The sequence below is a fragment of the Balaenoptera ricei genome, chromosome 8 (genome assembly GCF_028023285.1).
Source record: "Balaenoptera ricei isolate mBalRic1 chromosome 8, mBalRic1.hap2, whole genome shotgun sequence".
Lineage (NCBI taxonomy): Eukaryota > Metazoa > Chordata > Mammalia > Artiodactyla > Balaenopteridae > Balaenoptera > Balaenoptera ricei.
This window is the reverse complement of record NC_082646.1, coordinates 19,577,625-19,593,922: the sequence shown is the minus strand read 5'-3', so window position 1 is coordinate 19,593,922 and position 16,298 is coordinate 19,577,625. Positions and strand designations below refer to the sequence as shown.

At 37.7% G+C, this 16,298-nt stretch overlaps 1 protein-coding gene across 2 annotated transcripts in view; it reads right to left on the bottom strand.

Annotated features, from left to right (window-relative positions):
- Positions 1-16,298, bottom strand: part of DDX10 (DEAD-box helicase 10) — a 249,545-nt gene that overhangs the window by 206,350 nt on the left and 26,897 nt on the right. For both annotated transcript variants that reach the window (XM_059930405.1, XM_059930404.1), the window contains exon 10: positions 1,101-1,202. In XM_059930405.1, coding sequence (XP_059786388.1) covers positions 1,101-1,202 — 102 coding nt within the window. The remainder of the gene's footprint in view (positions 1-1,100; positions 1,203-16,298) is intronic.

The following is a 16,298-nucleotide window of genomic DNA, read 5'->3' as shown; positions in this document are numbered from 1 at the left end:
CAGTATTTTTATAACTTATAACATTATTTCTCATCTATGACCCAGATTAGACTGAAATTACACTAGACAGAAATTTGACTCTGCATATTTTGAATAATGCAGGAAAAAGAAATGTAAAATTAGACATTTTCTCTAAACAACCCATGCTGAGTGAGTGAAAGATTAGGTTAACACCACAATTAGCAATGTTCACTTCTTAAGTCTTTAAGGATAGAAAGTAGCCTCTTGTGGGAGGTGGATCATCAATGAAATGGAATAAATGAAAGCAAACGTCATTTTTATACGATTTCCATTTTCAGTCAAATACCGTAAAACAAAAGTCAAATAATAAACAAGTAGCCAAGGATATAGTTTTCCTTATCTAGAAATCAGGCATAACATAATAGAATGGTTACTTAAATCTGCCCAGGTTTAGAATGAAAATTACAGCAAAGAATGTAATTCTTACAAGCATCTATTCTAGGTTTCACAAAGGAAACTCCACTTGTTTCCCTGATTTTAGACTGAATAATTTTGTTCCCGAAAAGCTGGAGTGGTAATAGGTGGTGGCAGATGAGGTGTTTTTTACTTTTTTTAATTACAGAAAATATCAAAATATACAAAGGTAGAAAACTTTCACTCAGCCTCAACAATTATCAACTCACACCCAATCTTGTTTCATCTAAACTCTTATCCACTCCTCCACCACATCTCACCACCCTCCCAGGTTATTTTCCTCCAAATGAAAGTAGGGTGTTTCAAGGGTCCCAATATAAGTGAGACTACAATCAATTCTGCTGACACTTCAATCTAAACATCTTCAATGACAGGAGAGGACAATCCTCTGAAATAGACAGACAACCCCAAAAATAAGTTCATCCAAGAGGTTTAATCCTTTCAACCATCAATGCCTCCTGATGCTAATAAGTTCTCTTTTTCATCTTGTTTTCTCCGCTGACAGTCTTCTAAAAAAGTTGTTAAAAACAAAACAAACAAAAAGTCCAAAATCAGACAGCAGAAAAGCTTAGAGGGAGGAGGGAATTAGGTATACATAATTAGGCATAATAATTCCATGCCTTCATTTTTCTAACAATAATATCAAGACAGCAAATAGTTCTTACTTGATTTCCTTCACAGGCACTTTCTTCTGAAGAAGCTGCTGCACCATCCCTTTTTCTTCTGAGGGAAGCAAAATTAATAAAGCTTCACCATCCTCTTTGTACCTAGACAAAAAACAAACAAAATCTCTTCCACATTAATGCAATCTGCACTTTACATTTTAACAGTCTGATGAACAGGTAACAAGAAAGCAAGTTCACCAAATTAGTAAATATTAGGAATACCATTTTTTTTAACATCTGTGACAACAGAAAACTAGGGCTCTTGAACACCTTTCTCAAAATTCATCACTAGTTACAGTTCCCATTGATTTTTAGGCTATACCACAGTAGAAGAAACAAATCAATTAAGAAGAATTTCTTAAATAACGGTCTACCTATAGCAAGGAGACAATTTCTCATTCAAGTCACAAGACTGCTGTAATAAAACTAATCATTTAATAAACATGGCTCCCAATACATTAAGGAAATCTAATCATCTTCCTGGAGATTTTTCTTCTATGTTGGGAATAACATGGTTCAGAGTTCAGAGGCATCAGTTATAAGGAATGGATCTCTGCTCCGCTGAAAAACTTACCTCTAATCCGTGATTTCTCTTCCTTCACCTAGTATAGGTGCACCATCAAAAATTTCTATGTAAGTGGGCCATAAGGCACCCCATAGTTACTTAAGCTTCTCGTGCTACTTATATACAGATTTCCTTGACACCTTAGATATTACATGCAAGCAGTAAGACAGAACAGAATCAGGTATTTGTAGAAATTTCTTAAAGACACAAAAGAAAAAGTAATCTCAAAGCATTCTCTTCAGGGTTCATGCTATAAATATGAGGGGCAAATAAATTTTTTTTTTTTTTTTTTTTTAAAGTTTCTTGTCTACTACGCTCTTATTTTCCTACATGTGTTCATTGGGTTTTTTTTTGGTTTTTTTTGGGGTTTTTTTGTTTTTTTAAATTTTTTATTTATTTATTTATTTTTAGCTGTGTTGGGTCTTCGTTTCTGTGTGAGGGCTTTCTCTAGTTGTGGCAAGTGGGGGCCACTCTTCATTGCGGTGCGCGGGCCTTTCACTGTCGCGGCCTCTCTTGTTGCGGAGCACGGGCTCCAGACGCGCAGGCTCAGCAGCTGTGGCTCACGGGCCTAGTTGCTCCGTGGCATGTGGGATCTTCCCAGCCCAGGGCTCGAACCCGTGTCCCCTGCATTGGCAGGCAGATTCTCAACCACTGCACCACCAGGGAAGCCCGCAAATAAATTTTTATAGTTAACCAAATAAACTATTTACTGAGAAACTTTGTGCCAGGTATAAATTGTGAAGAACACAAATAAATAGAAGATGAATATCCCTGCCTTCAGTGATCCAACAATATGGTTACCAGAAAAGACAAACTCACACAAAAGCAAGAGACTCAAAAAACAGTCCCAAAATGGTAAATCACCAAGTGTCAAAGGATAACCACTGGCAATAAAGCGCCATGAACTCAGAAGTGAAAGGAGGACACTAAGGGTTAGCCAGAGAAAAAGAGAAACATGTCACAGCAGATGGAATTTGAGGTGGGCCTTAAAAATGGATAGAAAGGGAAAAGCTAAGGTATTCCAAAGAGGAAAAAATGGCATGAACAAAGGAGCGGGAACCAGAAAATACAAGACAAACACAGAGTAAACTAAAGATAGGAGAAATTCAACTGAAGCCAGTGTATGTAAGTGCACAGCAGGAAAGATTGCCGGAAGGTACATGAGAGTCTGGTTTTAGAGGACCTTGGATAAGTCTCTACAGAGACCAACTACCACTGTATAGAAGCAGACCTTTATCACTGTACACTGGAGGGAAACTGACTTTGTTGACTTATTGTCAATCCAAAGACTGAAGAGCAATTTTTACCTCACATGTTGATTTCAAAATTCTATTCCTACACAAAAGGGTAAAAAAACTCCAGTGTAATACCATTACAAAAGTATGTGTGTTTATATATTTTTATGTGTACCCAGACACATAGAAATGTATGAAATAAAACATCAAAAGTATTAAAAGGTTTAAGTTAATTCATAAATTTAAAAAAATTAAGGGGCTACTATATGCCAGGCACTGAAATAGAGTGATAAAACAGATACAGTTCTGGCTGTCACAGAGCTTACAGACTATTAGGGATAGACATAAAACCCATAATAACAACAAAGTGATATGACTGCTACAGTAGACATATGGGAAGCTACAAGAACACATAACACAGAGTTCTACACAATGTGCTCTAGGAGTTTAAAAAAAAAAAACTGCCCCGAGAAAATGACATCTAAGAGCTGAGATTTAAAGAACAATTAGGAATTAGTCAACTGCTAGGGGAGAGTCAAGTTTTCCTCGGGGAAAACAGCATTTGAGAGAGTCCAGTTGGTAGTCTTGTCTACTTCGTGCTTGTTCGTTTTATCCATGTTTTCTAAATGCTTGTGTATTAAACAGGGAGACGAGAGTAACTAAGCATGCATTTACTCCTTTTACAAAGAATCTGTTTCGTAACTGAAAAACTTCTTCACTGTATTTTAATACAGACTAGTATGACCCAAATGTTTCATCTTAATTTACTATGAAGAAATATGAATTTAAAGCATTTCCCCTAAGAACTGTTGGACTAAACTATCTGTGAGCAGAAATTATTAGTCTATGAAGTAGTGAGGCAACTGAACAAACAAGATATCTGAGAGACATCACAACTTCTGAAATTCTAAAATTTTACCAAGGACAGGGTGAAGGTCAAAGAGGACAGATATCAGTTAATACTGATTCACTATGTATGCACTTACCAAATACCCTCAAAGCAGCCCAACTCGAGGTAAAATCAGTTACCTTCATAAGTAAAAAAGCTTATTTCATGTGGCACAAAGAAAAACAATTAGGAATAAGGGAGATGAGTGGTTGAAGGATAACAAACGTTTCTAACATTCTACATCCAAATTCAGAGATGGAGAGAGAAAATAAAAAGGCTTCCAAAGTCTACTTAGGCCAGAGCTGTAGCAAAGGGGTAAAGAGAAATCTCTAGGATATCAAAAAGGAATCCAATGAAGATCTCGATCTTCAGACTGACTCATAAGCAAGAATAAGTCTAACCATCTACATCTATCTTATCTACCCATTCATGCATCCAGGGATAATCTAGGAGGATAAGTCACGAGTAAAGTCATAAAGGGGCCATATTCAAACCTTTAACAGAATATACCTAACAGAATATACACATAAAAGGCTAAGGTTAAGACAGACTGCAACACTGAAATTTAGAAGAAAAAGATTCCCAAAGGAAAATGGAAAAACATGTCCAAAGTCGCATCCCACAGAGCAAGCATCTTTTAATAAAGATCATCACTGGTTATTTTACCTATTTTACATCACACACATTTTTTCCCAGAAACAATGTAGAGCACAAATTATCTCCCACATACCAACACTCAAAATTTTCCAGTAAGCTTTTATTTCAAAAAGAAAAGCACTTTTAAAAAAGCATAAGCACATTTGTCCCCCCTTTTTTAAAATGCTTACAAGAATAATCTATTTACCCATGAGCTAGCGTTTATATTTCCAAAGCAATATCCAAGGCCCAAGGCTAAATATATGCATAGAGAAATAAATGTTCTTCATAAGACCTACATTTTAAAGTTCTATATATTTAGACAGATTATTTTAAGAAACACTGTAGGCATCAAAAAAAAAAAAAAAGCTCTGCATCTGAAACACAACAAAAAGTCTCATTTTTACCATCAGTGTTAATACCATGTTACATTTATGTAACTCTTCAGAATTTATAATAAGCTTCATTTTACATTAATTTGCCAATCTTAAAAGCAAGCAACCAATAGAGGAAGCAAATAAAAAAGCTCCTGAAAGGCCAAGAAATTGGCCTAAATAAATAAATAATCAGCTGATGACTACACTTTCAATTCCATACTCCTTTTCAACTATACCAGGATTCTGTCCAGAAAGAAGGATCCTCAATAGATTGATCCTAACTGTCTGATATCAGGAAACTTACTTCTACACCCTACAGCTCACTTGTATCTCTAGCTAAAATAGGAGATCCAGACCACTGACTCTTGGATCCCAATGGTAATTCTTCCACTGAAATAACCTTGAAACAATATGGCCAGAGGAAGGGAAAAAGGCCTTGCCATTCTGGCAATAGTTTGCCTCCTACCCAAGAGTCATTAATCCTCCAATTCAGATTCCTCAACACAAACTCCATTCTAGTTGAGTTTTTAAATGGCCCTTAAACCTTGCTCACTCCTACCTTCAACAACTGCTGCAGCAGGATCTGACAGTGTTCACAACTGCCACTCTGAGTTCTCCCAGCCTGGTTCTCCAGGTTATCAATCAGGTTATAAAAGAATGTTTAGAATGATTCGACTTTTGTCATTTAAAAATATATATATACAAACATACACGAAAAAGAAATTTTTCTAGGTGGTAGAATTTGGGTGGTTTAACTGTTTTGCCCATTGTCTCAAATTTGTATAATAAATAAGCATTTCTTTTGTAATAAAACACAAGTTATCAAAAACAAGTAAAAACTTTATAAGCTTTGAAAATCTACATCTTTTATATAATTCTTACCTTGTTTAACACATCCTAGTACTACCAATATTAGTGTATTCTCTTATCTTGACCACTAAATTAACATGTATGAATCTGACTTTCAGACCTAACATATATCGTATGTACCTAAAAGCTGGTGACTAAATATTTGGTGGGTGAAAAAATGCAAACAAACCACTAGAAGTTGCACTAGCAGATGAAATACTGGATTTGGAATCAAGAGAACTGATTTCAAGTCCCAGTTCTACTATTCATTAGCTTTATAACCTTGGATAATGAGTCATTTTATCACTATATATTGCATTTTCTTATTTATAAATAACACAGTTTGAATGAGACGATATAGGTCCCTTTAGGACCTTAATTCTACACCTGTGACTGTATTAATATACTAGTCATTGTTCACAATACAAGTATGATCAAGAGATGGAGAAATGGGGACAACTGTTGGTCACACTCTGCTATGCCACAGCCCTTCTCTCTTTTGTCCCCGCCCTGTGTCTGCTTCTATTCTCCCTATGCCTTAGCCTTACCTGTGGCAACCAGCCCCAAGAGTTCCTAACACTGTGGGAGGACAGTGCAGTCAGCCATGCAGAGGCAGACAGACAGCCATAAGAATCAGGGTCCAATTGTTCTGCTCCTCCTGCACAACGTGGTACAAAGGAGAGCTTATTCCAGGATCTAAAGATACTACACGAGATTTAAAAAAGAAAAAGACAGACTGGGAAATGTTCCGGGAAAGATGAAGTCATCTGCAGCCTAAGATCTTAGAAATACAAACAGGTATACCACATAGGCGCAACAGTTTGACAAATGAGGTTCACCATAAAATAACTGGAAAGAAACCAAGCTGGCTAACATGCGTTGTATGGAAAGCTTCTAGCAAACTGATTAAGTATAAGGATTTATGAAGTTCACAGGGAAAGGGCAGAAATCATTAAACTCTGTCAACTCTGTCCCCAGAAAAGAATTTTTTTTTGAAAAAGACTAAAGTTTTAATAGATTAAAAATAAAAAGAAAACCTATACAAAAGTGGTACTGATACTACCTAAAATTATACTTTTAGGAACCTGAGGGATATGATTAATCCCATTTTACAAAAGAAACCGAGGCTTAAAGAAGTTAAGAACACAAGGTCCAAGGGTACACAGCCATCAGGTGACAGAGCCATGTCCAAACCTAAACTTCTTGACTTTTAAGGACAGTGTTTGATCAACTATGGGATATCTGTCTCTCACAGTCCAAATAAACAAGGAAAACGCATATATTTTTAGTTTACCCTCATGACTATGAATGGCAGCAAACTTAAATAGAAATATCTACCTTCCTTCTCCAAGTACCTGCCTTTCATACATTCTAGAAGCCCTGCATGGAAGCAACGGCCACTAGACTTCATTAAATGAAAACGGCTAGTTTGGGACACACTGACAAGAACATGAGCTGTAGAGTCAGAAAGACCCAAGTATAAATCCCAGCCATGGTACTTCCTGAGTGATCTTAGACACATTTTACCTCAGAATCTCTGAGAAACAGTTTTTTAATAAGAAGACCTCTCTCATAAGGTTATTATAAAAGCTAAATGAGTTCATTCATATTCACCCAGCTATGTGTTAGGAAGTGAATGGCTAAGCCACAACCCATCATTCACTGTGGAGGTGCAGAAGGGGGCAGGGAAGGAGCTACCCTGGCCAAAAAAACAAGTGATATAGTCAAACCTCCTCGTAAACATACCAATGACAAGCCTCCTGGGAAACAAACATGGTAGATCTGCTAGCATGAGAGTCCTCATCTATGAGATACTAAGACGATGTACCAGGTTTGTTTACAGTCTATGCATTTAAGGAGTAGGTCTCTGGGGTCAGCTTTGTAACTATACCAGTGGCCCATCTGTGTAAATGATAAACCTCATATACCACTTAGAGACTCTGAGGTTAATCTGGGCCACAGCACACCCTGATGTGGCAAGAATGCACCTGCGGAGCTGTAATGGAGGTCCCAGACCTCTTCCTGCTTCACCTATACCGCGTGATTACCTCTGCACTTGAAATTACATACTAGTGAAGTTTGACATTAGGTGTGGTAGGCAGCTTCTAAATTACTGGCTCCCAATACAGTAAGTTCCCTACACACAAATCTTCAAGTTGCGAACTTTCAAAGATGCGAACGTGCGTTCGCATGTCCAATCACGTACGTTAGTTCATGTGTCTGGCGTACATTGTCATGTGCATGCAAACTCTACAAGTGGTTGTGCTTTTTGTGTACTTTACTGTACAGTACTGTATAGAGTACAGTAATACTGTACAGTATCGTTATTTCAAGCTAGATCTGCAAGAGGACAACTTCATTGAACTCTTTGCTGTACACCACGAGGAGCTTACTAATGAAGACCTGATGGAATTGGAAGCCCAGAGAAAGGACCAAGAGAGACAAGAGGAAGAAGAAGTAACTGAAGAACCAAAGAGATTCACGACGCAGGAAATGGCAAGGGAATTTTCTTTATTTGAGGAGGCACTGATAAGTTTTTTAGGCATAGGACCCTAATGTAGAACGGTACACAAAGGTTGCAGCAGCCATTCAGAATGCAATCCAGTGCTACCATGTCATCTATGATGAGAAAAAAAGAGCTATTACCCAGACATCACTGGATTGTTTTTTCAAGAGCGTAGATAGAGTTGAATCCAACAAGGAACCAGAAACCGTGCCATCAACGTCAGGCGTGAGTGAAACTGCAGCTTGCCCTACATCTCCCACTGCTGACAATCCTTCAGTTCTACCATCTCCCACCTCCTCTCCCTCCTCCAGTCAGTAACTCTTCTTGCCTGTTCACTCGATGCCAGCCCCTGTGTGCCAGCTGTTGTACTATACTACTGTACTCTTCAAGGTACTGTACTGTAAGATTTAAAATGTTTTCTTTATTTTTTGTGTTTGTCTTTTACGTATTATTTGTGTGAAAAGTATTATAAACCTATTACAGTACAGTACTATATAGCCGATTGTGTTGGTTGGGTACCTAGGCTAACTTTGTTGGACTTACAAACAAATTGGACTTACGAACGCGCTCTCAGAACGGAACTCGTTTGTATGTAGGGGACTTAACTGTAATCTGGGCCTCCTGGCCAAGATGAAGTGTTGACACTGCTCTTGGCAATGATTTTTTGTGTGTGACACCAAAAGCAAAGGCAACAAAAGCAAAAACAAACAAGTGGGACTACATCAAACTAAAAAGCTCCTGCACAGAAAAGGAAACCATCGACAAAATAAAAAGGCAACCTACTGAATGGGAGAAAATATTTGCAAACCATATATCTGGTAAGTTCTAAAATATTCAAGGAGGCTTCCCTGGTGGCGCAGTGGTTAAGAATCCACCTGCAAATGCAGGGGACATGGGTTGAAGCGCTGGTCAGGGAAGATCCCACATGCGGCGGAGCAACTAAGCCCATGCGCCACAACTACTGAGCCTGCACTCTAGAGCCCGCAAGCCACAGCTACTGAGCCCACGTGCCACAACTACTGAAGCCCACGTGCCTAGAGCCCGTGCTCTGCAACGAGAGAAGCCACCGCAATGAGAAGCCTGCGCACCACAATGAAGAGTAGCCCCCGCTCACCACAACTAGAGAAAAGTCCGCACGCAGCAACGAAGACCCAATGCAGCCATAAATAAATAAATAAATAAATTTATTTTAAAAACCAAAATAAAATAAAATAAAATATTCAAGGAATTCACACAATAGCAAAAACCAAAGAATCTCATTCAAAAAATGGGCAGTAGACATTTTTTTCAAAGAAGACATACAAATGGTCAACAGGTACATGAAAAGGTTCTTAACATCACTAATCATCAGAGAAATGCAAATCAAAACCACTATAAGATATCACCTCACACCTGTCAGAATGGCTATTATACAAAAGATTGGAAATGACAAGTGTTGACAAGGATGTGGACAACAGGGAACCCTTGTGCACTGTTGGTGGGAATGTAAATTGGTGCAGTCGGTATAGAAAACAGTATGGAGGTTCCTCAAAAAAATTAAAAATAGAACTACCATGTGATCCAGCAATTCCACTTAAGGGTATTTATCCAAAGAAAAGAAAAACAATAACTCAAAAAGATATATGCACCCCCATGTTCACTGCAGCATTATTTACAATTGCCAAGATATGGAAGCAACCTAAGCGTCCACCAATGGATGAATGGATAAAGAAGATGTAGTATATATATACAATGGAATATTATTTGGCATTAAAAAGAATGAAATTTTGCCATTTGCAACAACGTGAAAGGACCTTAAGGGCATTACACTATAGAAAATATGTCAGGAGCAGGTGGGGCAAAAATAGATTTAAAACAATAATAAGTGAAATAAGTCAGAGAAAGACAAATACTGTATGATCTCACTTATACGTGGAATCTAAAAACAAACAAACAAAAAACCAAGCTCATAGATACAGAGAACAGATTGGTGGTTGCCAGGGGCAGGGGGCAGGGAGTAGACAAAATGGGAGAAGGGGAACAAAATTCCAGTTATAAAATAAGTCATGCGGATGTAACGTACAGCACGGTGACTACAGTTAATAATACTGTACTGTATATTTGAAAGTTGCTAAGAGAGTAGACCTTAAAAGTTCTCATCACAAGAAAAAAAATTCTGTAACTATGTATGGTAACAGATTAGACTTATTTTGATGATCATTTTGCAAAATATACAAGTACTGAATTGTTATGTTGTACACCTGAAACTAATATAATGTTGTATGTCAATTATTAAAAAAAAAAAAACGGAGTTTGACTTCTGAGTCTAGGTCATAAAAGACATTGCTGCTTCCACCGTACTCCTTCCCCTCTCATTTGCTCTCTCTGATGAGACCAGCTGCCACATTGTGAGAAGCCCTCTGAAGAGGAGGACCACATGGAAAGGAATTGAAAGACACCTCTGACCAACAGCCAGCAAGAGAATGAATCCTGTCAACAAGCACACGCATGAGCTTGGAAAGAGACCCAGCCCCAGTTGAGCCTTAAAGTACCTGTGACACCTTGATTTGCAACCGTGTGACAGATCAAGAGCCAGAGGACCCAGACGAGCCCCACCTGAATTCCTGACCCACAGATACCATGACATAATATATGGTTCTTGCTTCAAGCCACTAAGTTGTGGGGTAATTCATTACATCATAATAAATAATTTATGTGTTATCTCTGACTCATGAGTCTGATTTGAAAAACTAATTGTGTTATCTCAAGTGCCTCCTCCATTCCAGACCCTGTTCTAAGTGCTCTGGAACCATCAATTAAGTAGACAAACTCCTTTGCCTTTATGGAGCTTACAGTCTTATGAAGAGAAAAAGAAAAAAACAATAAAATAAGTAAATGCTCTAGTATATTGGAAGGTGATAAGTGCTATGGAAAAAAGATAATATAGAGCAAGGTAAGGAGGAGTGGTTGGGGCAGTGTAAAGAAAGACAGCCATGTGGATACTTGAGGAAAAAGCATTCCAGTGGAAGAAGCATAATATAAAGGCTTTGAGGCAAAAATATGCCTGGCATGCAGGAGAAATAGCAAGACCAGTGTGGAGCAAGGGAACAAGCGGAGAATAATAACAAGCGGAGAATAATAGGAAATAAGATTGGAGGGGGGTTGAATAGCATAGGCCCAGTAGGTCACTGGCTTTTACTCTGAGTGAAATGGGGAGCCATCAGAGGAGTCCCATGATCTGACTTGTGTTTTTAAAGGATCACTCAGTCTGCTATATTGAGAATAGACAGCAGGAGAGCAAGGGGGAAGTGCTAGGAAATAAGAGACCCCTAAGAAATATCAGCCCCCTTATCTACCTCTCTAGCTATAGTGGTCATACTCTACCCCAGCTCAGTGCTTTTTGACGCAAAATAAAGCATTGGTTTTGCCTTTTTGCTTTAAATCCTAGATAACAACAAAGGCAGAAGGCCATGTGAGGAAGCACCAGCCTCTATCTAGGAGGAGCTGAGTAAAGTTAGCAGCTTCAGTCAACGAAGGAATCAAAGTAATAAGAATTTTCACTAGCAAAGACTGTTCCTATCTTATACCTAAGATATACACAGTATGTTTCAGTAAATTAATGCTCATGGAAATTGTCTTTTCACTTTTATTATTTCAATTTACAAACCAATTAAAGACACTACTTAAAAAATTCTCATTATCTATTCCATAAAGTACTAGTATTTACCACAAACCATGAACTCTGCACAAGTTATCACATTAGAAATTTTAACTACTTCCCATCTGCATATTTGCTGTTGTTAATCTAAACTGATGTAAGCCAGTGTGCAATGCAAAGGACTGGCCTCTGCTGCCCCCTACTGGAATCACATTTTGCTACCTAAATCTCCCACAAAATCTGAGATCCACAAAATGCAGCCAGGCAAATAAGGCTCAGTTGAAATACTGCTGGAATTTTACCACTACTCTGGAAAACCAAGCAGTTATATATATAAAGTCCCAACTCTTATATATAAACTCCCAACTGTTTAAATATACACAGTTATATATAAGCTCCCGTCTTCCACCCACAGACCCCTACTGCCCAAATAAAAGCATTTTAAAAATTAGGAGTATCTGATATGTAAGGACTTTCCATTCCCAAATCCTTTTTATTTTCAACTGAGCATTTTTATAAGAAATAGAAGAGCTTGGTTTTATGAGTACTAAAAACTACAAGCCCTAAAGACATTCGCTTTTAAGTGGTAGAATGTATCACAGAACACGGCTTTAAAAAACTATATTCATATTCCTTGCCTCATTTGTCTCCTAAACGAGATCATTTTGTTAAAAGGGGTGTGGATATTTAAGAAAACAGAAATTTCTCTCAATTGCTAAAGATCAAAAGAATTTTAAATAGGTGAATAAATTAAAACAGAATAAAGCACTTAAGGCAACAAGTACCTAAACCACCCTTTATTTTTAGCTAAAACAGAGAAAGGAAAAAAACAGATTCCCCAAACCTTAGCTATTCTGCCACAAAGCAGTGAATTCATTTCTCTATATTTATATAGTATAGTTCACTTCCAAAAGCAAACACTATCTGGCAACCTAGTTTTAATTACAGCATATACACAGGATTTTAATTAGTTTCGAATTTTAATTTAGCTTTTATTCAATTCAATTATCCAGTCTGATGGCCCACAAAACTTTCTAATTATCTCTAAGCCCATTAATGGTAACTTTTAACTTTTTGCAGTTTGGTTCTTTTTTTTATTAGACTGACAAAGAAAAAATAAGCATTACATATCCTAAACCTTTCCACTAACTATGCATCTAAACAGTCAATTCAAAATATTTTTAATTGGTTACAAAGAGTCAAACAGGCTTGTACTTTAAAAATTAATGACCATATTAGAAACTACATTATAATAGTTTTTTAAATTGGTATTCTCTCTTCAAACACAATCATTGTGATGTTGTACCTCCTCTTCACCTCCACAGTCATTAAAACCAATTTAATGCTTACCATGGCATGTTCAACTACATAAGATTTTTAACGACTTCTCCAAGAACCAAGCACCCTGAAATATTTCCCCTTCTTGAAACTTTTCCTGATATACTGAGATGTCAAATAATCTTCATATAGGATGAATAATTTTAAAATACTGCTAAATGTATTCTATAAAGGAATCAGTTTAACCTGTCCATGCCCACACCATTAGCACATCTAAAAAGCCTGTCTGGCCTGGTCCAATACACTAATGATAGATGATATCCACCAACCTCACCTATCCAGAGGCCCACAGGGCCACGAAATGCAAATGTGTGCACAAATACATGTACAAATTCATACATGCTACACATTTACTGAGGAGAATTAAACAGTGGTGAAATACTAATTCCACCAACCACTACTAATGACTTCTCTAAATATGTCACTATGAAAGATAATCCAAACATGTACCCAACACAAAGACCTCTGATGCACCATGTACCTTCTTACAAAATGGAAAACAAAGCTGCTGTTCTACCTATGTTCCATTTACTTAGATCCCACTAGAAACCAAAAGGTTACCAGTCTAAAGACAAGTCTGTCTGAATGTACAATGAAATCATACACAGAGCCTAGTTCTAACTCTATTACTTGCTCAAATTATATAATTAATTACAATAAAAAAGACTTACTTTTGAATCCTCTAGTACAATCCTACTGTTAAATAGTTTTATCTTTCACTATTGTACTAATCTCTCCTTTCCTTCTTCATGCTGGTCAAAAGAAATGCATTTAATTTAAATGAGTACATTTTGATCATAGCCCATGTTTGACAGCCCACAGGGTAAATCTGAATCAATCGAAAAATGTTTAAACATTAAAACAGTTTATGAAAATTAGAAAATTATAGGAAGAAGGAGCTCTATACCCTGTTAGGCTGTAGAACAGGAAAAACCTCCACTTCAACTGAAACAACAACAAAATTGACCAAATACAAACAAAAAAATTTTTTCCCTTTAAAGCCATCCAAGAACAGTAGATACAAAGAAATTTAAGAGACTCAACTCCAAAGGGACTTCCTAGATAAGCAAAGGATAGAGGACACATTCAAACTTGAGGCCACTGGCTGAAATGGGTGCAGGGCAGGTAGAAAAGCAAGCCTGCTGGCGAATGACAGACTTTGCTCAGATGAGGATTTCTTTTTTTTTTTTTAAGATTTATTTATTATTTATTTATTTTATTTATTTTTGGCTGCATCAGGTCTTTTAGTTGCGGCATGCGGAATCTTCGTTGAGGCATGTGGGATCTTTCGTTGTGGCGCACGGGCTCTTCGTTGCAGTGCACAGACTCTTTGTCGCGGTGCACGGGCTTCTCTCTAGTTGCTGCGTGTGGGTTTTTTCTCTTCTCTAGTTGTGGCCCACAGGCTCCAGGGCGCGAGGGCTCTGTAGTGTGCAGCACGCAGGCTCTCTACTCGAGGCACGCGAGCTCAGCAGTTGTGGCAAGCAGGCTTAGTTGCCCCACGGCATGTGGGACCTTACTTCCCAGACCAGGGATCGAACCCGTGCCCCCTGCATTGCAAGGCGAATTCTTTACCACTGGACCACCAGGGAAGTCCCTAGATGAGGATTTAAATCTTGGGTCTTAAAGATCCTGCCATCCCTGGGAACTCATTAAATAGAAGTTGGTGGCTTAATAATCAGAAGTAACTTGGTCCATTTAAACCAACAGTTCGTATCTCTTCCATCATTAAGCATTAATGTCTCACTGACATCCATATTATAAATACTCATGCAGTTTTGATGAGAAAGAAAATGTAAAACCAAAGAGATAGTCCATCATAACCAATCACAACCTTATTGTGATTATTATTTACGTTGTTTCCAATTTTCTTTTTTAAACGAAATGTACCCACATTTGAAGAACCTCATATTTGAATCTATGTGAGGTAAAAATGCCTGTTAATAAGCTCACACCTCAAAAACCTACAGAAATCTCTGAAAGAAAACTTTAGTTAGTAGGGGGGTTTTTGTGACTCAGAAAGATTATAACCTCTCAGGAGACAAAAATGTCTATTTCTCTTTGCATGTGTAAACCTAAGAGAGTTGCCATGCGTTCTCATGACTGCAACAAAATTAGAGATAGGAGTAAATAATCAATCACATTCTACTGAAATTATGCATTTTATTGCCTGTATTCCCTCTAGGTTTCAAGATGAACGAGGTCAGGAATCATGTCTGTTTTGCTCGTTTTATCTCCTACTATGTACAATGCCTGGCACTTAATATGTATTTGTTAAATCCATATAGAACAAATGAATGAGTGAATCCAGATTACTTTCAGTTCTAACGTCTTTATGATTTTCTATTTTATGGTTTTATTATATGAATCTATGGTTCTTTGGTGCAACAATTTTAAGCAAAATGTATTTTAAACATATACCAGTAGTATTCAATAGAACTTTTCACAATGATGGAAATGTTCTATACCTGCTCTGTTCAAGATGTGGTATTAGCAGTTTAAATGTGACTAGTGTGACTGAGAAACTGTATTTTTATTTTAATTTAATTTTACTTAATTGAAATTTAAATAGCCACATGTTGCAAGTGGTTGCAGTACTGCATGGCACACAGACCACTCCTTAACTTTAGGGAACAATGTTTTACAACTGACTAGGGGTTCAGTGTTTGGAGATGCTTATGGAAAGGATCACATTTTACGATATGGACACATAGAACTCTTGTATTTTCTAGTAGTCCCTCCCTCAAAAAAAATTATCAAGAGTAGATGGGGGGCTTCCCTGGTGGTGCAGTGGTTGAGAATCTGCCTGCCAATGCAGGGGACACGGGTTCGAGCCCTGGTCTGGGAAGATCCCACATGCCGCGGAGTGACTAGGCCTGTGAGCCACAATTGCTGAGCCTGCGCGTCTGGAGCCTGTGCTCCACAACAAGAGAGGCCACGATAGTGAGAGGCCCGCGCACCGCGATGAAGAGTGGTCCCCGCTTGCCACAACTAGAGAAAGCCCTCGCACAGAAACGAAGACCCAACACAGTCATAAATTAATTAATTAATTAATTAATTAAATTTTTTAAAAAAAGAGTAGATGGGATTTGAGTCTGAGTTAAAATACAGAAAGATATATTATATAGCACATAGTTAACAGAGGAAGAAATATCTTGTATCAAGTTGC